This window comes from Chelmon rostratus, chromosome 14 (assembly GCF_017976325.1).
Source record: "Chelmon rostratus isolate fCheRos1 chromosome 14, fCheRos1.pri, whole genome shotgun sequence".
In the NCBI taxonomy this organism is placed as follows: Eukaryota; Metazoa; Chordata; class Actinopteri; order Chaetodontiformes; family Chaetodontidae; genus Chelmon; species Chelmon rostratus.
In genome coordinates, this window is record NC_055671.1 from 24,369,641 (window position 1) to 24,394,344 (window position 24,704).

The 24,704-nt window shown below is 44.4% G+C and overlaps 2 protein-coding genes across 2 annotated transcripts; both read right to left on the minus strand.

Annotated features, from left to right (window-relative positions):
- Nucleotides 1-404: 404 nt before the first annotated feature.
- LOC121617722 (adapter molecule crk-like) lies at nt 405-10,861 on the minus strand. Its single transcript, XM_041952938.1, has 3 exons — nt 10,359-10,861; nt 7,540-8,141; nt 405-5,704 (listed from the first exon to the last, which is right to left on the minus strand). The coding sequence occupies exons 1-3, from the start codon at nt 10,576-10,578 to the stop codon at nt 5,570-5,572; spliced, it is 957 nt and encodes a 318-aa protein (XP_041808872.1). The 5' UTR covers nt 10,579-10,861; the 3' UTR covers nt 405-5,569.
- Nucleotides 10,862-12,412: 1,551 nt separating this feature from the next.
- On the minus strand, nt 12,413-23,356 carry LOC121617567 (smoothelin-like protein 2). Its single transcript, XM_041952760.1, has 14 exons — nt 23,242-23,356; nt 22,216-23,102; nt 18,404-18,473; nt 18,169-18,318; nt 17,674-17,802; nt 17,367-17,531; nt 15,603-15,890; nt 15,356-15,493; nt 15,195-15,257; nt 15,007-15,064; nt 14,784-14,909; nt 14,566-14,680; nt 12,941-13,092; nt 12,413-12,844 (listed from the first exon to the last, which is right to left on the minus strand). The coding sequence occupies exons 2-14, from the start codon at nt 22,741-22,743 to the stop codon at nt 12,718-12,720; spliced, it is 2,109 nt and encodes a 702-aa protein (XP_041808694.1). The 5' UTR covers nt 22,744-23,102; nt 23,242-23,356; the 3' UTR covers nt 12,413-12,717.
- Nucleotides 23,357-24,704: the final 1,348 nt, after the last annotated feature.

Here is a 24,704-nt window from a genome sequence, read left to right on the forward strand (position 1 = left end):
ATTCAGTTTTAATAACTCTTCCATTCGGCATACATATATCCCAAAAATAATTATTTAATTAGATATTTAAAGCATTATTTTCACAGTGATATTGCGCTGTCGTGTTTTTGAGCTGATGTTATATCTTACTAAAAACGCTGCATCAATAAGTAAAGTTATGTTGAAATAAACCCTCTGCTACACGGATGTAAATTAGTAATCGTACGTGCCTGAATGATCATTTAATGTAGTTGAAGCCAAAATATTAAAGGCAATGTAGTTTTTTTAATTTTTATTTGATAAAACTACTAAATATTTCCCCTTTTGCAATAAATATAATTAAAATGCAGATTACACTTCTCAGATACAAGACTATCTTGCAAGAAGCTTACAGTTTTATTTTCTAAGAAATGTATATACATATACTAATCACTATGGTGCTACACAGTGTAGTAATGGCTTATAGTTATAGTGATGTACAGAAAACAATGTAATGGGAATGCAGAAGAATTTAACCATGACGTAGAGTCAGGACCATAACTTCATTCCATCCTCGGTGACAGATCTGTTAATGTCTTCATTTTTTCTGTTGTTAACTACAATGTGGTAATGATTTACTGTGTCATTACAGCACTAATCTGCTCTGGGAGTGATGAGACCAAATGTTCTGCAGTAGATGTAAACAGACTGAGAATGTAGACTCGAAAAAGCTGCTGTCACTTCACATCTCATGCAGGAGTTCAGTGGAGAGCTCGATCAGCACATTGCAAACTAAAGCAATTCAACATTAACAACAAACACTGAATGTAATTAAATGGAATGACATCACACCATGTGGAGACAGTGATGTAAAGGCCAACCTGACAATCTGGTACATTTTTATTGACTAGGTATATTTTAACACATTACATGCTACAGAAAATAAAAAAGGTAGATTTTTAACTTCAAATAATATATTTTCATAACACTTTGACACATTGTACTCTTTAAAGAATCCTATGTTTGCTCGTTCAGGTCCTTTCAAAGTCGGGGTGAAACGGCACGAAAGCAAAAACACATGATAGTTGTGACAAACTAAAAAACAGTTCAACAGTATTTGGCTTGAAGAGGCTTCGTGTGTTTTGTCTTGAGCTGAAGAGGAGATAAGGTGCACATTGTAGGATCTTTAGTGGTATCTTCTAAAATCCTTTTGAAGTGTTCATTGGTCTTCAACGAGCTGCTGTGGAATAACTGTGACGCGAGAATATTTTCTCTTAAAGGCAACACTTAGTGGGAGTTCAGTGCTGTGCATCTGAATGCAATACCCGCTGAACACTTTGCATAAAGGCATTACAACAAATAGAAAAATAGGATAAAAAAAACACATAAAAAGTGAAGTGGTACCAGGACAGAATGGACAGACCACAGTGTGAAACAACTGTTTTCCATTCAAAGGAAGGAAATGTGGCAGAAGCAGCGACCTCCATTCAGACGTCATCTTTTTGATCCAACTGATGCAAAACGATGACCACACTCGCATTTTGCATTTTCAGTTTAGATTTCTGTAAGCTTGTCATCACAAAGCACACAACAGATCATTTAGAATTGCTAAAACAATAAGTGACGTGATGATGTGTTCCGGGATCCAGTTGCACTAGATTTTAGATTTTCAAAGCATCCCACTTCCCAAAATCACCAACACACATCTGAAGCATCTCAGCACACTGTTGTCACCAAGTCATTTAGTGTTAACTGGTCACCGCTACATGTGCTGTGCTGAGCTCAAATATTCCACCTTAACAAAGAAACATAAACTGTGGGGAATTAGAGCTTTGTATGTGTTTATTGACATACACAGGCCTGAACGTGACCCACAGCTGTGGCTCAAATTTCTTAATAAACATACAAGGATAATAAAAATATGGCATAAATGTGGCATACAAAAAATAATTTCCTTAAATTTGAGTCTCAATAAAAAAAAAATGGAGGGAAAATTTCACAATTTATGAACACATTGTAAACTCAGACTGTATTTCAGGATACTGGGGGCCAGATGCATAAAACTCGGTGTGTTCACACACATGCAGACATGTGCTCGTGCACTCTTTTACATCCGTTTTAGAAATCTTCGTTGTGAAGTTGTGCACAGGGTCGCAGGCCTCATTCCTCCTCCCACAGTTCGCTATAGCCAAACACACCTGCACCTGTCTGCTCCACCTGCCTGCAGACACGGTGCTGAAAAGACCTACACCAAACATCAGCTGCATTTTCTCCAACAACACACAGCTGGATCACTGCATCTGTTAGAGATACAGAGGGTGTTCAGGTCATTTCTCCCATGAAACCACGCCTGTGCTCTTTTGATGGATGTGCGAGATGTACGCCTTCTCACATACAGCCCTTGTTATAAATATTCTGAATACTGTGGGAAGTGACGCATTAATGATTTCTGTGCATAGGCACTGTTCACACATCTGACCCCAGCTCACGGTTCAACTTGATTTGGAAAGCACAGACAAAATGTATTTATGTGAGCACTATGGAAACTATTTGGCTGCGTGTTGTTCATCTTAAAATATCAAAAACAATACTGACCGGCTGATCGAGGTTTAGGCTTCGGGCCAGTAAGTTCCTACTAACACTCCTCATCTTTTCCAGCTCCAGACACGAGGCAGAGAGGATGTACTGTGACTCTGCAGATCCTCCCCGGTGCAGCTGGGGTTTGTCACTCACCGTGCTCATACTTCTGTTGAAGCTGCATTTATGGGAGGGGAGAAGGTACACCCCAACCTCAGTTTGCTATAACAGGTGAGTCATAAGACTTTGACCACAGGATGATTTCTGTGTTTGTTCACTGGCATCAGTCTCATTGCTGTTTACTGCAGCTACCTAATTAGTGTTCACGATGTTACCCCGAGTAACAGCAGGGATAACATGAAGGAGGACATCCCAAGTTGGTGATCTGCCTACGTTGGAGGAAAAGGTTTAAGGCTGCATTCTAAAACAGGATGTTGGAAAATGACATTTAGCTCAGGAGAGCGAAATCCCTACAGCAACAGACCATTTAATGGTTTATTTTCATGTTGACATGATGCTCCGCGGGCTCACATGTGTTTATAAAAGCTTCATGTGTAATAATAGCGTGTGTATTCAATGTGGAAAAAGCCGATGAGAAACAATAAACCTACAGAAAGCGACCGTCACGGCGTGCCATAAAGTGACATAACGTCTGTTTCACCAGTTACACATAAAAAAGCAGCAATAATAGTGTTTTAGGGTGGATTTTATCTGAAAAGCATCTCCGCACGACGACGTCCTAAAAAGCCTGCCGGAAGACAAAAATAAAACCCGTCAACCTTCCTCCTCTCGTCGTCTAAACCAGCCTCGGGGGAGCTCTTCTTCCTCCTTGAAAGGGGGCTTATTTTGTTCTTTCACACTGCTGCACTTGAAGTCATCCATGTTGGCGCTGAATAGTGTTTCAAAAGAGGAACGCAAAATAAAAGGTATACAGTCTCTGGTAACAAAAAGTAAAAGAAAATCAAATATAAAGGAAGGAGACATGTTTACACTGTTTAGCATGTAAGGTGTGTATATATATATAGTCAATTCTATCATAATATTTTCCACTTTTAGTACAAAAAAAGAGGACTTGGTTGGTAGTGTGGGATGTAATAAGTTGGTGGAGTCGTCTTGGCGAGGAGGAACGTCCTTCTCCCCCACACGGAGGCATCGGGACAAGTCTTTGCTCGTTTCGCTCCGAGGTTCACAGTCTAGCACTAGAAAACTCACCGATTCATGATTCTGTGAGAGAAGCCGAGCGTTTCGTCTCCTGTGTGCGATCCATGTTTTCCCTTCTGCTTGTGAATGAAATGTAGTGGGCGGCCACAGGAAGGGAAGAGCAGGTTGACTCTGCTGTGCTGGAGGTGTGTAAACCAGGGCTCGACTGATATCGGTTTCTGGCGCCTGATGTCGCCCCTCTGATAATAATATTTATACATGACAATTTTCATTCCCTTTCCGCTCAGTGCCTCCTAAAGCCTTTTATTCCATTCAGAACTGATTCATTCGTTTAGGGGGACTGTTGGCTTGTGTTGAGATGCTGCAGTCACAGGATCCATCAGATGTTGATCAAACTCTAACTGCTCTGAAGGACGATGTCACACCTGCAGTTTGGCTCATTCAGTCTGAAAATCAAGAAAAACAAGACTGTTGCCTTTCGGTGCTGCTTCATTTCCTGTTCACACGACTTATTACCAACGAGTGACACACTGTCAACAGTAGAGATCTGGACTGACAGGTCACTGATGAGTCAACCAATGACAATTTTTGGTCGACTGACACTCTACCTACTCTTCAACCAATCAACTGATGGATGCTGGGAAAGAAAACGTGCATGTTGTCTCTAGATTTACTAAAAATGTTGCACTCTGGCTCTGATGCAGCTCTGATCACGCATGCACCTCCACCCTGAACTGATCCAGACATGAAAACAGAGTATTACCTGTAGGTGAGAACATGTCCAACATGGACAACCTACACTCACCACTCTGCAGTCTCACTCATGTCCCGCCCACAGCACTGATCATCTGAGACTGTGGTTGGACAGGAGCGCACGGACCAACGAGTCTACCAACAGACCACAAGGTGTCAGTCCTCATCATCGGTGCTGCGAGGACCCAAGAGGGGAAATCAAATTTCAACGCCTGCAGAAACAGGTGGTTCCAAGCAAACGTAGTCACGGCTGCAGCTGGACCACAGGTGTTAGAAATAATGCCTAAAAGGTAGAAACGGGACAAACCAGAAGCATCTTGTGCTGGAGGATATTTACCGTGTGGCCTGATTTAACTCCTATACTCACATACTGACGAGCACACACGTTACCATGGCTATTTATATCACCACGGAGACCATGTTAACAGTTCCTGGGCAGCAGATGGATTTAATCTAAGTTTGACTTCTGAATTCATGATAAAACTCACACCTACTATAATAAAATCGAGCGGCTCTGCTTTGCTTTCACACCAGCCAGAACGAAGCCAACAGACTGATTGTGAAAGCACCCGAAACAGCCTTTTACTGCTGTTCAATGAACAAAACAGCAGTGAAGAAAGCTGCTTTGGAGTTGTTCTCATATTCTTCTCTCGACTCAGGAAGGCAAACAGTTTGCTCCTGCGTTCCGTCAAGGAGCTAAGCTAGGCTACTCCCTGCACTGGATGCACAGAGATCAGACTGAAAGTGTGATAAGACGACACAGTCTGTTCCTTTAAAATGAAGCATTCATAAATATAAAGATAAAAAATGCTGCTATCTATCTGAATACAAGGAATATTGAATTGTTTGAATGTTTATGTGGCTGTAGAGGAGGAGGAAGCCAGCAGTTTATAGGCGAACCGATATCAGTCTGGCCTCAGTGTAAACTCTTCAGAATGACATTATGTAAGATCGCCCAACACGTCTTTCACTGGCAGGGTCAGGAGTGCCTGACCAGTGTAGCTCAAAGGTTCATAAACTGTGTGCTTGTATAAATCTTTTTGTTTCCGAACGTGACGAAATGAGCGAAGGAGAAGGGATGTGCCGGACACTGTCGAGGTGATGGGAGTGCGTGTGTTTCTCAGCTCTCGTCATCGGGATGGTGTTGTTCCAACAGTCGGACGTGGGTGAAGGGGAAGTGGCCTCGTTTGCCCTTGCACTCGCCCTCCCACTGGCCGTTCACGTTGATCTTGGTCACTTTTACCATGTCTCCCACCTGTCGAATGTCAAAACAGAAGATAAGTGTGGACACAAAACAAACATCTTCTCTCTCTCTCTGCTCGGCATCGACTGGCAGGATTAGTTGATGCCGGTGGAAGCTGGCAGTACTGACAGCAACCCACAAACAGACGCCCGAGTTCGACTGATTAACGGGAACAACGGTTTTCATGTTCGGTGCAGATGGAAGCTGAGGTAGCAGTTGCTAGGTGCAACCGACATTTTTCATTCCAATCAAAGAAACACAGGTTTAAGAGCCGTAAAGTGACCAACAGTAAAGCAGCCGTGTCACTGTTTCTAGCCATCGCCGTCCATGCAGAGCTCTGACATCCACAATCTTAAACCTGCCTGCACTGTTTCTCCAACAGGGAGAAACAGCCGCCAGCACTGAACACCGACCTGTTTGAAAGGCTGACGGGTTTATTCAGATTACTGGAGAAGACAACAGCAGCTTTAGGCCAGACAACAATATTTTACTCGCCTTCAAAATCCCAACTCAGTTGAGTCCTTGTAGCAGTGCCTATTTTACATGCACTGATGTCTGTCTGATGTCTGTCTGATGTCTGTCTGATGTCGGGGTTTGGTTGTGAAGTTTTTATGTTCGTGCTTTTTATGTTAGAAGCTAAAAACGTGAGGCAGATGTACAGAAGAAGTGAATTACAGCAAGTACAGGAAACTTTTACAGGATGCTGTAATTCCACTTTATAAACTGTTCAGCAGATTTATATTCAAAATAACAGCGGCAGCTGAATATTACCCAATAATTGCTAGTCCTTATCTACACTAAAGGCATTGTGTGCAGCGCTGTGAATCTTGACTTCACTCAGTGTTTCACACACAGAGTTGTACTTTGGCTGCAGCAGCAGCAGCAGCAGCAGCGGCAGTGGTGGTGGCGGCGGCGGCGGTTCGTAAACACCATTATGTCATCTTGTCTGCTCTATCTCACACAGAAGCACACACATACACCATCTTCCACTCTTGTTATCTCAAGTAAAATGGCGGCACCTGTGTTTGTTGAGAAGACTCAAATAAACTGGGAGGATACACAGAGGAAACCATGAGCCCCAACGACTGACAGCTGAGGAATTTAGGAGCAGACAGTGTTGAAAGACGGCACCAAATCAGCACCAGTCCAAAGGTGGACCGTGAAGATGAGGACTACATTCATTTTAGCCTGTAGCACTGCGAGCATCACCGATGGAAACAAGTTCGGAGAGAGAGGCGCTGAGAGAAAACCAGACAAAACCACATCACTAAGCTGGTTCGCATGTCAGGATGGAGGTTCACAGTTTCCTTATATTTTACTGCTTAATCACTTAAATGACAAGACAGGCAACGACGAGCTGCCTTTGGCAGGTTAGGTCCATTAACCATCATCTTTATACAGTCTGGATGGCAAACTGTCTTTATTCTCTCTCCTCTCTTCCTCTAACATGGTTTTATTTCGCTCTGAACACTGATTATCTATGTGCTCAAGTAAACAACTGAAAACGAGCCTGGTCTCACTGGGCTCCAGTGGTAATGAATGTACAATGTACCGCTCACATTAACCCAACGGGCCACGATGTGGACATAAAGAGAAGCCACTGTCAAGGATCTGTGTCCGTCCCTCCGTAGCGCCATCTCATCTGCGAGTGTCTTCGTGTGCGCTGTCAGCTTGCATTTGTAAAGACACTTTGTGTGTATGCTCACATGCATGAGTAAGCCATTAACAATGAGGACAGTCTACACTGCCTCAGCTGAGACCCGAAAAAGAAAACAGAGAGTAGAAAGAGGTGAACAGTGAACAGAAGAGCAGCCTTGGAGGAAATGAATGGTGGGCGGATTTTCTACCTCCAGAGCGAGCGCCGTCTTGTCGTAGGCGTTGGGCACCCTCTTCTGAATGGCTCGGGCGTAGACAGGCCCATTCTGCAGGTTAGGGAGTTGGGCGTTGACCACAGGCTGAGCGTACTGGCCCGGGTCCCCCAGAGGGTTTACCTGAGGGGCCCCTGTTCCGTCTGTGCTGCCCACTACCCCTCCAACTTGCCCCCCCTGTCCAGTCCCAGTGACAGGGGGACCCAGGCCAGCAGCGGTAGGCGAGGCAGGCCGGTACTTCTCCACGTAGGGAACGGGGATCATTCCAGCTCGACCCTCCTGGTTAGCAGCGTTCCACCACTGCTCCTCCGGCTTCTCCAGCACGCGGAGGATGTCGCCCTTGCGGAAGGGGAGGTCCTCCTCATCGTTTCCTGGGAAGTCAAATAGCGCCCGTACAAACTCGGCCTCCTCGGGCTGCTGCGGGACGCCGGCAGAGGAGCTGACGAACCCTGTGTGCTTGGCCTTGCTTATGGGCTCTATGAGTGTGGTGGTGTCCAGGTAGTGGATCTTATAAAACTCTAGCAGGGCCGCCAGCGCCTCAAACTCCTGATCCCCAATCCGAAACCGAGAAGGAACCGAGCCTGTCAGAGGAAAGTGACTGTTAGTTTGCTGAAGGTAAAACATAACAGAATCAAACTGATCAACAAGTAGATAAATACTCATGTCCTTAGACAGGTGACCGACAGCCACCATTACGAGCAGCACGGACCAGATTCCTCCAACTTTGTATTCAAATAGCAAGCAAAAATATTCTAACTGAAAAGTTCAACCACATCCTACAGAAACCCGTGTTTAAGGAGACATCACATCAAAGGGACGACGAGTGTACAATCCAAAATTAGGCTGATGTCATTTTATATCAACATAGAGTAAATCTAAATTAAATTCAAATGAGAAACTGTTTATAAATACAATAACCAGAATGTCTGGTTTGGTATAATTCAGGGATTTAAATGCAGGACAAATCAAGCTAATTCATCACATTCATGCAAAATGCTGTAAATCCAATATTGCCACGAAACAGACCTGCTTCTGATTCACTAACATCGTCCACAAAAACCTCAAAACACAAGCAGAGCAATACTTTTACTACTGTTTACTATTTGGCTATTTTATTGTTATGTATATAATCTTTTTACTGCTCGCTATTTTTATATTTTTATTATGTATAGTTTGTTTTTTGTAGTCTTATTTTCACTTATTTCACTGTGTGTAATGCTGCTGCTGCACTGCAATTTCCCAGCTTGGGATAAATAAACTCTCTCTCTCTCTCTCTCTCTCTCTCTCTCTCTCTCTCTCTCTCTGTCTGTCTGTCTGTCTGTCTGTCTGTCTGTCTGTCTGTCTGTCTGTCTAGAGTCAACTTAGAAGAAATAACATCGCAAAATCTCTGACAAATCTGTACCAGAGGATCATCCGATCTTACTAAAATGTGTAACAACATGGAGCGGCTTTAGCCCGCATCATCTTGTGCAAACACTGGACAATTTTTAGCCAACATGTTCAAACAATAAGTCCAATATAATTTAAGTTGGCTTGAGCGGCCGTCCTGATTTAGGTGCAGAAATGCAGTTGCACTTGCAGCCTTTGCTAAAAGCCCTTTTAATGTCACGGGTGTGCACATCACACCACATCACAGCGCTCATTTCAGTCTAAATTTTGGCTCCAGATTGTATTCTAGTTCAAATAACAGCCCATAAAAACTTTGCAATATTCCTACAAATCAGTCACTTACTTGGATATGATTTTAAAAGCCCATATTTAGACTGCAGACTAGGATCATGACATGGCTGCAATAATGAACCAATAATTGATGATTTACGGTAGGGAGACACACAAATGACCCAATGCCAAAGAAGGCCAGAAAGGACAAAGAGCTCCAAGCACAGCAGCAGACCTGGAAGCAGGGCTATGTACGAGCAACAGGGCAGGATCACAGACATTCCTGAAACGCCAATCTGGCCAGTCATCCTCCAGTTGTGACAGCCCAGCCTGCCCAGTTCCATTCACTTCCATTCACTTCCATTCAGTCCCTGCAGCAGCAGCAGCCCTGCCCACCTCACTGCCGCTGGCCGCTGAGCTACCGTCCTGCCGCCGACACAAGGCCAAAACACCGCCTCAAGCTCCAGCCAGCAAAGGTTCATAAATGATCCCAAGTCCCGTGGCTGAATAAATAAAGTCTGATTGGTCGTTGATAGCTAGCTAGCTAAACACCAAACTCCGTTTAAAAAGTAGCATACTTAACTTTGCCCATCCAAAAAACACCATTTGTACACTAGCGTTAACTTAATGTTACTTACAATTTCCTTTAATTGCTATGTTCGACTGATACATCCAACACAGGACGATTAGCCTGTGTAGCAACATATAATTTCAGTCACCAATGTAACCACATTAGACTGATTCCTTTCTTCTACACACAAGCTAGCCCGTTAGCTACCGCTACATGGTCCAAAATACTGGGCGGTAGCGAGCAGAGTGAACCACAGGGAAAAGTTTTCATTTTTGCAAAAGAGAGTGACTGATACGATATTATTTACGTGCCGACTTTAAGAGTACCTTCAGAAAATATAGGGAATACTTAAACTTTGGTAATAAAGGGCAGGTATATTTTCGGTTTATCAAGATCAAGTTAAATTGCACAATTCACAAAGGGCGTTTGGCGTGACTTGAGAGAGTGGGACCAATTCCTAGCAAACCAGAATTAAAATTAAAATACGTATTGAAACATTATTGTCGGATTAACATGTGTAGCAAGATCAGCCAAGTACCTAGCTAGGTCACAAACAATTGAACGTTACCTGAGCCAGACTGCCGGTTGTTTTTGATGCTGTTGATTATATAATGGGACACTTTGGAGTTCTCTGAGACGGACAGCACGTAGTCACCAGGGCTGGTAATTGAGTCTCTCACCAAGAAAACGCCGTGTCTCTGTCCCTGTAAAAGAGAAACTGCTTCATGGCGAGTTAGTCTTTCCCAGTACCAGCTATCACGGTCTTCGGCATCAAAATTACCGGCCATGGTTGTGAAATCCTGTCCGAGGCTTGAGGCCTTTCCCCTTCGCCTCTCCCTATCCGCAACTCATACAAAACTTTGGTTGACTAACGCTGTTCCTGAATAAACGGTACAACACCGCTATTTTAGGCAACTTCCACGAGTAGTGTCAAGCCGTTTAAGTTCACGAAACTTCTGCTGCCCCACAAAACCCGATAGTCAACAACTTAAGCGTTAAACATGACAAAATTAAAATAATATATATATAAAACTAATGTGCAACAAGAAACTCCAGGACTGAAATGGCGGATCCAGGGAAAAGTTGACCTCATCTACCGGAAGGGATGCCTGGTCAATGGGAAGCGCTGCATTCACGGTCCCGGAAAAACATCGTACATATGATCTCACGACCCTTCTACTTCTTTTAGATCACAGCATTTTATACAGCTGTCGTCCATCATTTACTGAGCTCCCATTTCATTCCTTACTTAACCAACAGAAAATATTTGAATACCAAAGAATAACTTAGGTCAACGTGGAAGCTCATGGCAACCACGTGAATTTCTCTCGGGTTCGGTTCCATGTACTTTGAGGCCGTAAACGCACCATAATTAAACTTTTCTGCAGATTGTGGTCGCTCCTGATCATCCTTTAAACTGCTCATAAACATGCATTTTATGAGTGAGAGATGTTAAAAAAACAACTGAACTCTGAAGTCGTGATCTCAGAATGGCTTGTGAGATTTTCAAGCCCAGTTTAAAGTGAAATTTTCAACTGATATGACGTTGGGAAAAATCTTTCATCTCTCTCTTAGATTTATTGCATAATCCCAGCACACATGGGGAGGGGAGTCTTAAAATAGTAAAGACAAAGAAATGTTAAAGATTGTATTTTAGGTCATTGACCTCTTGCACTACACGGATTCTTCCAGTAGATGGCAGTGTACACTCCATTAATGAACAGGCTGCAGGAAAACCTGCATTTTTAAAACAGTGTTATTTGCCATCAGGAATAGAAAGATATGCAAAATATCAATCCATCCGTACGTCCGTGTGTCCGTCCATTATGGCTTTTCCAACTATGCGCTTCAGTAATTTTGACTCTTGAATACTTGTAATAGCGTAGCTGACAGGTTATGGGTTGGTCATGGATGATAAATGGCCTGGTTTACCACATCATCCCCTTTGTCTTCATATTTAGAATCACATCACTGCATTAACATGTCAACATCTCTCATCTTGCATTACTCACATGATGAGAGAAGTTTCCAGTAGATTTAGTCAGATGGATGTTTGGGGAGTAACTACAGTAGTTTACAGGGGTGGAGGAAGGATTCAGATCCTTTACACATATAAAAGTACTAAGTACAGTGTAAAAATACTGTACTTTTAGTAAAAGTTCTGCATTGAAAATGTTATTGAAGTAAAAGTATGGGAGTATAATCTGGAAAATGTACTAAAAGTATTACAAGTAAAAGTATCCTGACTGTTATATTATGGCATATCAAATAATTAGATGTCTATCAATCATGCAATAATATAAAGGCAGGATTGTACTGTTGTAGTTGGTTGAGGTGGAGCTTATTTTAAAAGGTTGTTTTTTATGACTGCAACAAATGATTATTTTAATTTGCTGATAATTTTCTCCATCAATCAATTGATTGTTTTGTTTGTGAAATTTCGAAAAAAAAAATGAGAAATGCTGTCACAATGACCTAAAGTGACACTTTGATAACGTTTGATAAAGTTTCACTCCATCTCTTTGCTCTGCGATTTACCTCAATAATGTCAAACATTCACACCAACAATGAAAAATATTAGAAAATTGCTTTATTTTGCCACTTGAACGACTCAGGCAGGACTCCAGTTTATTGATGCTGCAGCTTCTCTGTGCTGGCTCATAACTCTGTGGTCACTGACTGACAAACAGCAGCTGTTACAGACTATTATTATTCTTGAACTGGCAGCTCATTCTTTCATCTCTGATTACGACACAAAAACCAACCTCCTGTTCAACGTTATAGCCACACACATCACACTCCACGCCATAAGAAACTGCATTTTAACAATCGGTGTGAGCACGCGATGAATCCTCACACACACAGTATCCGACTGATCAGCACATTCATCAGAAAGCTGTTTGTTTGTAGTCTACTCTGATGCAGAGTTATTCAAACTTCTTCAGGTGGTTGTAGAGAGACTGGACGTACGTAAACACACACATGGGGTCCGGCTTGTCCCCCATCTCCATCATGTCCTCCACCTCGATCAGACGGAGGCAGTCGGCCTGCTCCCTGAAACATAAACGTGCAGTTACAGCAGTGAAGATGAAAGAAATATCACCGTCCCATGCAGATGTCCTCCCACTCAGCACATCCGAGCCAGCTTACTCTGCGGTGGTGAAGGCCAGCTGCAGGTTGTGTTTGCGGTTTGCAGAGTCCAGCGAGTTGTAGTCGAACTCCAGAGGGAAGAAAGAATGGACGAGAGCGCAGAAAGCCAAACCGTCGCTCCAGCTGGACGAGAAGTTCTGGATATCTATGTTCTGAGGGGAAGGTGACAACAGCATCCAGTTACAGCCTCCTTCATCGATCAGTCCTCTACAGCACCGCTGAACCGTCAGTGTGAGATAACAGGAAAGCGTCTTTAAAGGATAACTTTCGTTTTTTACAACCTGGACCTTATTTCTAGCATTAAATACGACCATTTACTCACCCAGACAACTTTGGTGGCATTTGGAGTCGTTTTGAAGAAATTAGCCCCAGAGGAGCGGCGCGTATATCCGTATAATGCGAGTACTCGGGGCATCCATGCGCAGCCTCTATATAACGCAAAATCTGCAGAAACTCGTTCATATTCTAATATTTAGTTATGATATGCTGGTGCTATTCCCCTCTGAGCCCGTGGTGGCATGTTATCACCATCCGGCGTCTCTAGGCAACTACCTCTGACGTGGATGATGTCATTACCGAACGGCGCGCGCTGCGAGCAGCCAGCCACAACACGGCTGACTCTGCGGCGGTCGGCTACGAATACGCAATAACGAACCATAGCTGTGCCAAACTACAGCTAAACTAGCCGACCGCCGGCTCAGAGGGGAATAGCACCAGCATATCATAACTAAATATTGGAATATGAACGAGTTTCTGCAGATTATGCGTTATATAGAGGCTGCGCATGGATGCCCCGAGTACTCATACGGATATATGCGCCGCTCCTCTGGGGCTAATTTCTTCAAAACGACTCCAGATGCCACCAAAGTTGTCGGGGTGAGTAAATGGTCGTATTTAATGCTACAAATAAGGTCCAGGTTGTAAAAAACTAAAGTTATCCTTTAAAGCTAATTTAAATATAAAGCTGCTGGTTTTTGTCCTGTTCTTTGTTTCAAATGTGTTTTCTTTGCTCACAGTGTTTCAAACAGTGAATTGAGGTGTTGTCTTGGCTTGTTGACAACATTTTCAGTAGATGAAATGACTTTTCAGGCCTTTTTGGCAAAATGATTTTTTTAAAGTGGTGATGAAAATGTAAGACTCTTGTTGTAGTTTTGACTCCTAAAGAAGGTTAGGGTAAGTAATCACAGTACGTCCTCCTGCACAGTGCAGCTGCAGACTGAAATCACTGAAATCCTACAGAAAACTGAATAAAATGTCAGCAGCACATCCAAAAGCTGCTCAGTGTTTTATGCTTCTATGTTTGCTCAGTTATGGAAGTGAAAATGTTCAAATGTCCTTTTATTGTGACAGTGACAGAAGGAAGAAATCCACCTGCTGACGAGGAACACGTGATGTGATCAGAAGCTTCAGGGCAGCTATAAGAGCCGCTGTTTTCACATGCAGATCCATAAAGAGCTCAGAAAGCACAAGAATTTCAACATCAGCAAGCTGACGACGATGATGTGAGATGATCAGCAGCTTTAAAACAGCAACTAAATGGACGATGTGGTGAAACTTTTAAGACTCACATCATATTACACCACTGATTAAAGAACGTTTTGAATACAGGGGAGATGTGATCATACCTGATAGCCAATGGTTTTTGAGCGGCACCACTCCAAGAGGATCTGTTTTATACCGCTGGCGCTGGACACGCCGAAGCTCTGCGAGCGCTTCAGCTTCGGCTTGGAGTCCTTTGGTCTGTTTGTGATAGACGGAGCTGACTGTAGGACCGTATGTCACTGATATCTGGGAGTGAGCATTTGGATTAAGACACAATGGAAACTATTTAAAGTGCACTTACTTTGTGGGCTCTGAGTTCATCCTCTCAAAGAGGGCACGTTTGGCCTGAGCTCCATTGGCGCGCGGAAGCGTTTGTGATTTCATCACATCCTGCTTAAACTCGACCCCGCTGACTTTGTTCGCTTTCCTGCAGAGAAACCAGACAGCAGACGGAAACATGTCTGAACCGAAGCCGCTAAAAGTCAACAGAAAGTTCACCACACGCTTCAAAACACCACTCTTACTTGTCCAAATTCGGTGAGAAACCAGATTTTATGATTGATTTAGAGGGAAGTAGTTTTTCTGCAGAAACAGAAAAAAAAGCAGATTTAAAAAGAGACAAAAATAAGAGAAAAGAAAAAGTGCTTTGTGCTAACAGACTAGCAGAGTTTCATTTTAAAGGCCTGATCTGCTCTAACAGGCCGAGTTTTACCTGCAGGCTGAGGAAAGCTCACACTTCTCCTCAGACTGGGACTCGGCGTCTTGAGAACTGGAACTGAAACGATGAAGCGAGTCATGTTGACAGACAGAAAATTAAGAATAAGGAAAATAAAAATCTTTAAACTGTGTAACAGCAGGTGAGGAGGAACTCACCCCGTTTAAAGGGATATTCTCCAGGTTTTACTGCAGGTTCCTGTGATGCTGAAAGACCCGGAGCTGCAGGTGATGAAGACTCCGCGCTGGATGTGGTCATGGCCGACAGAGGCAAGTATGGCTTTGGCTGAGTGGCATCTAACAAAGAGGAAATAACACGAAACTCATTTTCCAACACGTTTACTGTAGCTGTATGTAATCAACCGTTCACGCTGACCGCCACGACCCTTTTGTACGCTGAGCTCACCGCGCCTGAACGGGTATTCGCCTCTCTTTACTGTCGGGGACTCTGACATGGAAGCATGTGGTGCAGGTGCAGGTGCAGGTGCAGGTGCAGGTGCAGGTGCAGGTGCAGGCGCAGGTGCAGGTGCAGGTGCAGACGCAGGCGCAGGACTCGGATCAGATCTGGATGCAGCAGAAGTCTCAGAGCAGTTTTTGGTCGCAGCTGTGAGAGGAAGATGAGCCAAAGCCTGAGATACAGAGCCTGGCTGCTCCTGGGATACCTGAGACCTCGGCTCCTTCGCTGCAGATACACCTGCACAGGTGAAGATGGAAGAAACATTACGGGTGCTTGCTGATCAAAACTTTCAACTGAAATATGAAATAACTAGAACAGAAGTAAAAGCTGAAGTTGTGAAATCCAGTTTCTAAAAGGAGTTAAAATGGCAGAACTGAAAGAAGCAGAGGTTTATTTCTTGTGCTCGTCACAGGTGTAAACATGAAGTTTATGCACTGAAAGAGTTGACGTGAAACATCAGTGAAGTGAAGTCGCAAACAAACCTAACCAGATAATACTCAGAATCGAACACAAAGCATCAAGCGCAGCACATGTTCATTCATTTCAGCTGGCTCCATCAGTCTCTCGCCTCTGCCAGCGGAAGCATTTCCCTTCCTGCAGCTGATATCGTTTCATGTCTTTGCTTTGTGCTGATATTTCCGCAGCTTTACTTCAGGTTTGAATTCAGTGAGTCAATTACTCTGTCTGTGTAGAGAATAAAAAGGAGGAGGCTCACCATCATTGGATTTACACGTGTGGATCACACGTTAGCATCGTCTGCACGTGAACCTCTGCCTTTATATCACACTACATTACCCACACATTACGCTGTTCGTGGCCAGAATTCTGCATTTTATTTAAAATACGTACAAATGGATTTAATCCATGTAAAGGTGTGTCAATAATTTGTTTCCATTTATCCTGAATTCTTTACGTCTCCTATAAACTGGTTTAAACTGGTTTGTTTTCTAGTTGAACCTTTGGACTGAACTGTCAGGATGCTGCTGCAGGTGTTGTCAGGTGGCTACTGGAGGCATTGCTCTCAGTTGAAGAAGGGTGTTACTGATTGGTTAGTAATTGGTTTCCAGGGTGTTGCTGTAGTTGCTAGGGGGATTTGGGTGGTTGCTGGGGTGTTCAGACAATAAGAGGAGTGCAGGGTTGTAATTTTGTTGCCGTAGAGTGCAGGAACAAAGTTGCACACTTATTTTTAATTTAATCATCCCGTTTGCTCTCTAAGATACATCAGACTCGAAAAGGAAACAATAACATAAAATAACCATGTGACCTCACTCATGAAGGTGTTTATGATGCTCGTTTACAGCTGATGTTTAACCTTTTCTGTGTATCTTTTATAAACATATTCAAAATGAATGCATTTTAAATGTCTCTTTGTGGAGACACAGTGGTTTGTGTCGTTTTGATTGGCTGTACCTCCTGTCACTGTGTGTTTAAAGTTCTGATTGGCTGAGGGCCTCTTGATTGGTTCTTCTCATCCTCAGAGGTCAGGCCTGCATTCGTGCATGTGTGACCGCACCGTGATGGTGGAACATGATCTAATCCTGATCATCTAATCACCATCAGAGGTGTTACTAAGCTGCAGCCTCTCTGACAGACCAGCACCTGTGGCCTCCTGCGACTGTGGATCTTGAAGGAGGCCCGAGGACTGAAACCTCATGAATGCATCTAGATAGTCTTAGTACAAAAAAACGTTCGGTAAAAGAGCCGCGAGCTGACCTCGTATGAAAGAATATTCTCCTCCTTCTGCTGTTGGAGCTTCTGCTGCAGCGGCTTTAGGAAGCGGTCCTGGAGGCTGGGCAGCTTTGGTGCCACTCAGACCTTCTGGACTGGGTTTGGTCGTCATGGCAGTGACTGGCAGATGAGGCTGCGGTTCATCGGCATCTGAAAAAAGGAGAATCTGAGTAAAGAGTCACCACGTCACCACGTCTCCGTGTGGATTTCCTAGCTGAGAGCTCAAAGAACAGAAGCAGCAGAATTCAGGAGCAGATTCTCAACTTAAGTGAAGGATCACCACCACATTTACCAGGAGGCTCCACTGACTTCACCGGAGTTTCTTTCGCTGCTTTGGGCGCTGACGCAGGAGCAGCTGCAGATTCGGAGCCGGCTTTTGTCACCGCAGTGAGGGGGTGATGAAGACCTGATTCCTCCTGGTCTGGACGACAAAAAGATCAACTGAATACATTCGTTCGATCAATGAAACGATCGCTGACGGCAACGGTGGAGGATCAACAATCGTGATCTTTATTAGTTCATTCAACCCCCCCAACTTTAACACGACTTCAACGTGAATGAATACACAATAATTGTAATTGTGTGTAATAAAAAGAAAAACCTTGAAGCATTAATGTCGAAACCAACCCCAAAATCATGGTAGACCACTTGATCAAAACTTTCAGCTTTATCTGATTAGAAATTGAGGGTACAATTGATCCACATTTTTGGATTGATTTATGTTTATTCAGAGACTTTTACACGTTATCAGCACATAGAATAACATACTTTTTTTCTAAAAACTGACCAGGCATGTTGGGAGTCTCCACGACAGGCTGAAGAGCGTTGCTTCGTGAGGAAGACTCTGGTCCTGGTCTCATGGTGGCGGTGAGGGGCCGGTGGGACTGACAGACAGCTGCAGCAGTCGGGGCTGCGTCAGAGTCCACTGCCGAGCTCTCTGAGGAGACACAACCAAACACAGCCACAGGTGAGGTCCGCCTGTCAGGTTACCTGTAAGGACGTTCTCTGCATCATCTGCATACCTTGGTTTCCATTCTCTTGTGTAGTCGTGGCAACGGGGGCAACACTTTTCTCCACTTTTGCATCGGCGCCCTGTTGAGGAAGACAAGAAGTACAAAACACACACTGTTACTGAGTAAAGACATCAACAAAGTGGCAGGATCGTTCAAAGGAACACGGCAAGGTAATGAAGGGAAGAAGAAGAAGAAGAAGAAGAAGTCTACTTTATATAATTGCCAAATGATGCTCTGTGTGGTGCTTCTGATGCTTCCTGCCTGGACTAATTTTTCTCACCCTTTCTGTTCAGTTTGTGATAAACTGAAGGATGAAGTTTTCCTTCATGTCTAGAGAAACTTCTCGTCCTTCTTCAGCTAAATAAACTGTTTAAAAAGCCTCTTGGATCAGCTGGAAAAGCATCGTCACAAAGCTGAAAACAGGCCGTTTTTCTGAGATACGAGGTTCTCACAGGTCAGGATCTTATAGAATATGATGCATCGCTGTAGATTAAACCAGCCAACAGTATGTAAAGTAGTTCAAATGAGCTCAACCTGAAACATCTACAGCAGGAACATTAATGCTACATGACGACTTTAAGTAGTTTTGAATGCAGGACTTTTGTGCTGGAGTATTTTACAGTGTGGTATTAGTACTTCTGTTTTAGTGAAGGATCTTACTTCTTCACCACTGACCTCCAGTAAAAGAGGGAGAGGTCCGGTTTTATTAGTTTTAAGAAGAATCATAAAACATGAGAAACCTGAATGAAGAACTGCACATGGACCTCATTTGCTTTGCTGGCTGTTAGTCCAGGAAGGTAACTGAGTTATGTAAGACGTGCGGCCGACTGTCCGAGTCTATCTGTGCGTTCACCTCAGCGACGTCGCTCTCTGGGTTCAACATTAGTTTGTTCACAACAAACAAAGACGCTTCTCTTGTCTGTGGAGCTAAAATTAACTTTTAGGCTTTTATCATCTGTGTTTGTGTGTGTGTGTGTGTGTGTGTGTGTGTGTGTGTGTGTGTGTGTGTGTGCTCACTAAATGTGCTGCTAACAGCTGAAAACATCTTCTCTAATGACAGCTGTGGCCGACAAACCCGTGTTCCCACTGAGAGCCTATTTTAGATTTTGCAATCAGCCTCTTTGCGAGAGTTTCCGCTCCACTCTTCTTACATCCCAATATAGCCCCAAATGGATGCTTTGGAAACCAGGGAGTTAGCCTGAACAGTTCAAATAGCACCTAAGTATATCAGCCCGAAGCTCGGGCTGGACTCGCCCCCCTCTCCCACCCCCGAGCTTTCTGCTTTCCAGAGACAGGCGGTGGTCTGGCATCCATGTGACGGAGCCTCTTCAGCCACTCCGTCAACCGGTCGTCAGCGGGGAGATTAGCGCCGTGGTGATCTGTGGGCTTCCTGGTAGCTCCTGCAGGATCTCACAGTCTGACTCTGTCTGACCCTGCTTATCCCTTCCAGCCCCGGCTGGGTTTACCCCCATATCGCTTCGACTGTGTCTTAGAAACATGCAAACATACAAACACAGTCGCGCCCATTAATCCAGAAGTGAACACCAGATTATTTTTATCACCACGGAGGATGATTCTGATGGTTAGCAGCCAAAATGAAATAATGATAGTAGATGCATACTGCATCATCTGAGCAGATAACTGAATGAGATGAGCTGACACACCTGGACATAGCATGGCAATGTGCAGGCCTGATGTAAAAGGTGTTCCTCAGCCCCCTTTTAGCAGCTTTCAGCTCAGTTGTTTTGGTTTTTCTGGCACAAAACTTCACTTCAATCTCATTTCTAGCCGGTGAACATAGCGGAGAATTTAGCCGCTAAAGAGCCAGATATCTCTCAGGAGCTGGTTGAGACCAAAACAGGACTCAAAGTATAGTTTGGATACGAAAACACGCGTCCAAGTAAATGCTAATGTTGCTCCGAGTCAAACAGGTTCACCGCAACAACTTTACATCGAGCAACAGAGTAGGACTCAGGAGCTAGCATCTAGTGGCCATTAGTGGTACTACAGTACATCTTCAGGCACTTTTCATTCACTTTTCTCTCCAATCCACTCTTACCGTTGCTACATTGCTAGCTTCAAGGAAAACGATGAACTCAACAGATTTAAAACATTTTGAGGGAAGATGATGTCAGCGTTGAAAGCGACTACGTGTTCAGTGATGAATCAGAGGGTTATCTTCGTACTGGGTTGAACTGTGGTACGTCAGAGTGGTACGACAGGTGGGTGGAGACCAGGTGATTTCAGCGGACAGGAATGTTGGCAGGGTGTGTGTTTCGGCAGGACAGCTGGTTGTCCTCTCAGCCTGTGGGCTGGGGGTATTATTGACAGGGACGTAGATGCAATTCAACTTTCCATGTGGAGATCTGAGACTCGGATTGGCTGGGAAGCAAGATTCCTGAGCGATTAGGGGACCGAGAATTATTTATATATCTGCCTTCAGAGTGTGCCTGTGAGTTACGTCATAAAAATACACAGTATGTGTACTGTAGGCACTGTTGGAGGTACATCGCGTTGTATGCTGTCCTTGTTTGTCAGCTTGGCTGTGACTTCTCTTCCACTTTCAGGATCTTATTAACTAGCAGATATTGACTCATTGAGACTTGCCTCTGTGCCTGTCAGACATGCGTGCAGACGGTGTGATTCAGGTAAAGAAGGAAGCTGCAGCTCAGTCCCAATCACAGACCCCAAAAATACATGTGCCCTTTGGAGGACCTGCCGTTATAAAAGAGGGTCATGAGAAGAGGGCTGCGATGGGGGAAGGGGCAGCTGCGAGTGTGTAAGAATGTGAGTGTGGTGGTGGTGGAGTATAAACTGGTGGATATAATCCCTGGAGCGTAATGAGTTGAATATTCAGGGGCAATGACACTAGATATTCTTATCATTGGTCAGCAACTGAATCAATCTAATAACACTAAGGGCAGGTGAGGTAGGAAGGTGTAGATGCAGAAACACATATTGGACAAACATTCTGCAGATAGATACTGGGCACCTCCACACAAAGTCAGACTCTGCTCCACCACACATGGAGGTTCTTCTGGCTCAGCTCAGTTCATCAGCATGTTTGACCTCCTGGATCCACCACAGTGTTCCCGTGAACTGGCTGGTTCCCGGGTGGATGACGCAGTGACACTTGAAGGGATCATGCAGTGCATTCACCTACTGTTTGACCACCTGACGGAGGCACAACTTTGTGAATGAGAGCTAAGATAAATGAACCTGCCTGTTCTGAGCCAAAGACTCAGGGGTGCCCTCCTCCAAACACAAAGACGGAGCTGCTGAGGTTCCCCGCCAGAGAACGGTTCTATACAAGAGCTGCAGTGACATGAGGTTATTTTCAGTCAGAGATCAGCACAGCGTGTAAAACACACCAGCATCCTGCCAACGCAGAGACCGCAGGGATGTCCAGGAAAAGAGTAAAATGTATGCTAACACAGTGTGGAATAATCTGGAAACTGACTGTATTAGTTGATCAGATACAGCGAAGCTTTATTTCTACTTCTGTTTCTACTGTTTACCTCTGTTCACCTTCACACTCATGAGTCCATCACCGAAATTCGACTTCTTTCAGTGTCTCACCTTTACCTGAAACAACACGCTCCCACCAAACTAACTCTTTCCATGTATTCTCTTAAAGATTTTTAGTATTTCTGCTTTGTTTGATAGCAACAGCTGAAGAGAGACAGGAAAGGCAGGAACTGAACCCAGGCTCCTGCAGACCCGACACTGGGTCTGGGTCCTGAAAGCTGAAAGCCTGGTTTCACAAGTAATTTACATTCTCACTGAGTTATTAACAAGTCAGGATCAAGAGGAGGACTCACGTTAATTTCAGCATGTCTCTTCGCTCTCCATGGAGGTGGAGCTGGGGTGTTGATGGGAGCAGCAGCAGCATGGCTTGATCCTCCACTTGACCCTGACAGATCAGGCTTTGTGGAAGTGGACTGACTTGACTGGCTGCTCTCTGATCTTCCACAGTTAACCAGACCTCTCTGGTCTTCCTGGGTCTTGGACTGTACCTCTGCATGTCCGTTCTTTATGCTATCCTCCACGTTCTTCCCCTTCACTTCAGCGGGACTCCTCTCCATCTTTACCCCGGCGAGACCCTCCACCAGGCGGCTGAGGGCCTCCAGCTTCGCCCTGAGCTGCACGTTCTCCTCCTGCAGCCTGGTCACCACTCCGGCCAAGGGTCCGTTGGAAATGCACAGCTCCTCGATCCTCTGCTCGATGCGCTGCTTGAAAGCATTAACGTCCACGTGCACCTCCCTGACGGCCGCTTGCAATGTGGCCTTGAACTGAACCAGAGCCTGGTTTACCATCGCCTCCTGAACACTCTCTGCGGCTACATCCATGGCTTCTTTAGGGACCCTCACCACCCCCGGGGTTCAAGTCAAATGAGTAACAGGGTGGTCAGTATGGAGCGCAGAAACCAAACCTTCTACCTTTCTTGTCTTTTCCAGTTCGATCTCTGATTCCTTCAGATGAAATGAAGGGTTTGACTTCTTCACCAAATGATTTTCCTACTAATTCCTTCCTTCTGAAAACCTTCAAAGATATCTGCGGGGTTCCACGCCACTTTTTCAGCAAAGTCGAAGCTGCAAAAGGGTTTTAAGGGATGACCGCTGCCTCCTTGGCAGCAACTCACTGAAGTCCATCAAGCCTCACGGAGGACTTCTCTCAATGTGCGAGTTCTCGTTCGCTGCCCTCTCATCTGGTCAAAGTAAGAGTAATAGTTATTTATAAGCCATGGAAATCTCATGCACAACGTCATCTTGGGAAAAGAGGTTACGCGCTGCATGGGCAGATCAGGTTCTCAGCGCATGCAAGAGCTGAGGAATGATCAAACTAACCTTTCAAAGGGATCCAGCTGAGGCCATTTCGTTCCGTCTTCCTCTTTGGTGGAGCGTCTGCGGCGTGTTTCCTGGGTGTCAAGCCCTGCTGCCCCAGTCCAGTGTGTTATCTGAGCTATCTGTGTCTGCTAAGCTTGGGAGCAACAGGTTCGCCTCTGTATTTTGGGACATAAAGGGGCGGGAAAAGATGAAACGGGGAGGAGGGTCCAGGATTATTCAAATGTTTTTGTGGCTCTTTGCAGCTTGTTAAAGTGTGGTCCTAGACTGTGTGACTGCACCTTCCCGGGAGTCACTTTCAAGACGTTCTGAATGACGACTTCATTCTGAAACATGAGGATCATAGCAAGGGGAAAAAGATAAAAAAGAGATCTCCAGGTCTCTCTGCAGAACACAGTCCTGCAGAGTCCAGCAGCTGAGCGGCTCGGCCTCACGTGTCAGCTTGAGCCAGCAGCGCCTCTGGGTGGCTGTGACTTCACATTACAGCTGAAAGCTCACCTGCAGGCACCACGGTTGGGCACAGACTGAATTCACTGCAGTATAAGTGAATACACAGTAAATATAGAGCACTGTATAACAAACAGTGAGTGATTTGGGATGCGGCCCTGGGTTTAAATGAAGAAATAGATTATGACCTCTTTTAATGCTAAATTTTTATGGGATGACTGGAGCAAATAATCAGCATGCATGATCTGATTTGTCCTGTCGTTAATATCATGGGTTTTTTACAAGGAAAAACAAACAAACAAGCAAAAAAATGAAATGAGTAGTTGTTCTGGTCTCTGAGTGGTCTCCCACATCTGTAATTTATTCAGCGGTTCACGTAGTTCAGATGTTGCCTCCCAGTGCCTAAAGTTTACTAATTAAATGAGATCTTATTTGCTTAAAACATGCAGAAAACGATGAGTAAAATGACAATTTGTGTTTTTTGGGATGGATTTTTCTGGAGTCTCTGCAGGTTGTCTGGATTTTGTTAGCCTCAGATACAGCCAGGCTAGCTGTTGCTCCCCGTTTCCGGTCAGTATGCTAAGATAGGATAACATCTGTTGGCAGGAGCTTCATATTCAGCACACAGACATGAGAGTGATCAGCTTATCCATCGTCTCATCTATAACTCTTTGCAAGAAAACAAACGAGCATTTCCAGAAGTTTCATACTATTCCTCAAAACTGGCATGACTAATTTTAATGGCCAGATATTTGTTAATTTACATATCAAGCAGCTAAAGAGAAACATTGTCTTTCATTTAGAGTCCTGTTTCTGGCCCCTTCATGAATGTCAGTCCATTATTCACTCTCTGTTAGCTCATTAGCTGCTAAATGCTCCACTATGTCCACCAGCTAGTTGCTAACTGTGTCTGTCTCAAATTTGGTGCTTGGCAGGTAGCGTTCACTGGGATTTTAGAGCTTTGTTGCCAAAGAAAGGTGAAAAATGACGCTATGAAAGCAGTGAGAGTGAACAAAACC

What these genes read in the sequence shown, in the direction of transcription:
- LOC121617722 (XM_041952938.1), bottom strand. Translation starts at nt 10,578, where the DNA reads ATGGCCGGTAATTTTGATGCCGAAGACCGTGATAGCTGGTACTGGGAA. An exon ending in CAACCGGCAGTCTGGCTCAG is followed by an intron (nt 8,142 to 10,358) that starts GTAACGTTCAAT and finishes TTCCTCTGACAG; the next exon opens with GCTCGGTTCCTTCTCGGTTT. An exon ending in AGACGGCGCTCGCTCTGGAG is followed by an intron (nt 5,705 to 7,539) that starts GTAGAAAATCCG and finishes GACATTCGACAG; the next exon opens with GTGGGAGACATGGTAAAAGT.
- LOC121617567 (XM_041952760.1), bottom strand. Translation starts at nt 22,743, where the DNA reads ATGGATGTAGCCGCAGAGAGTGTTCAGGAGGCGATGGTAAACCAGGCT. An exon ending in ACAAGAGAATGGAAACCAAG is followed by an intron (nt 18,319 to 18,403) that starts GTATGCAGATGA and finishes GTGTCTCCTCAG; the next exon opens with AGAGCTCGGCAGTGGACTCT. An exon ending in GGAGACTCCCAACATGCCTG is followed by an intron (nt 17,803 to 18,168) that starts GTCAGTTTTTAG and finishes TTTGTCGTCCAG; the next exon opens with ACCAGGAGGAATCAGGTCTT.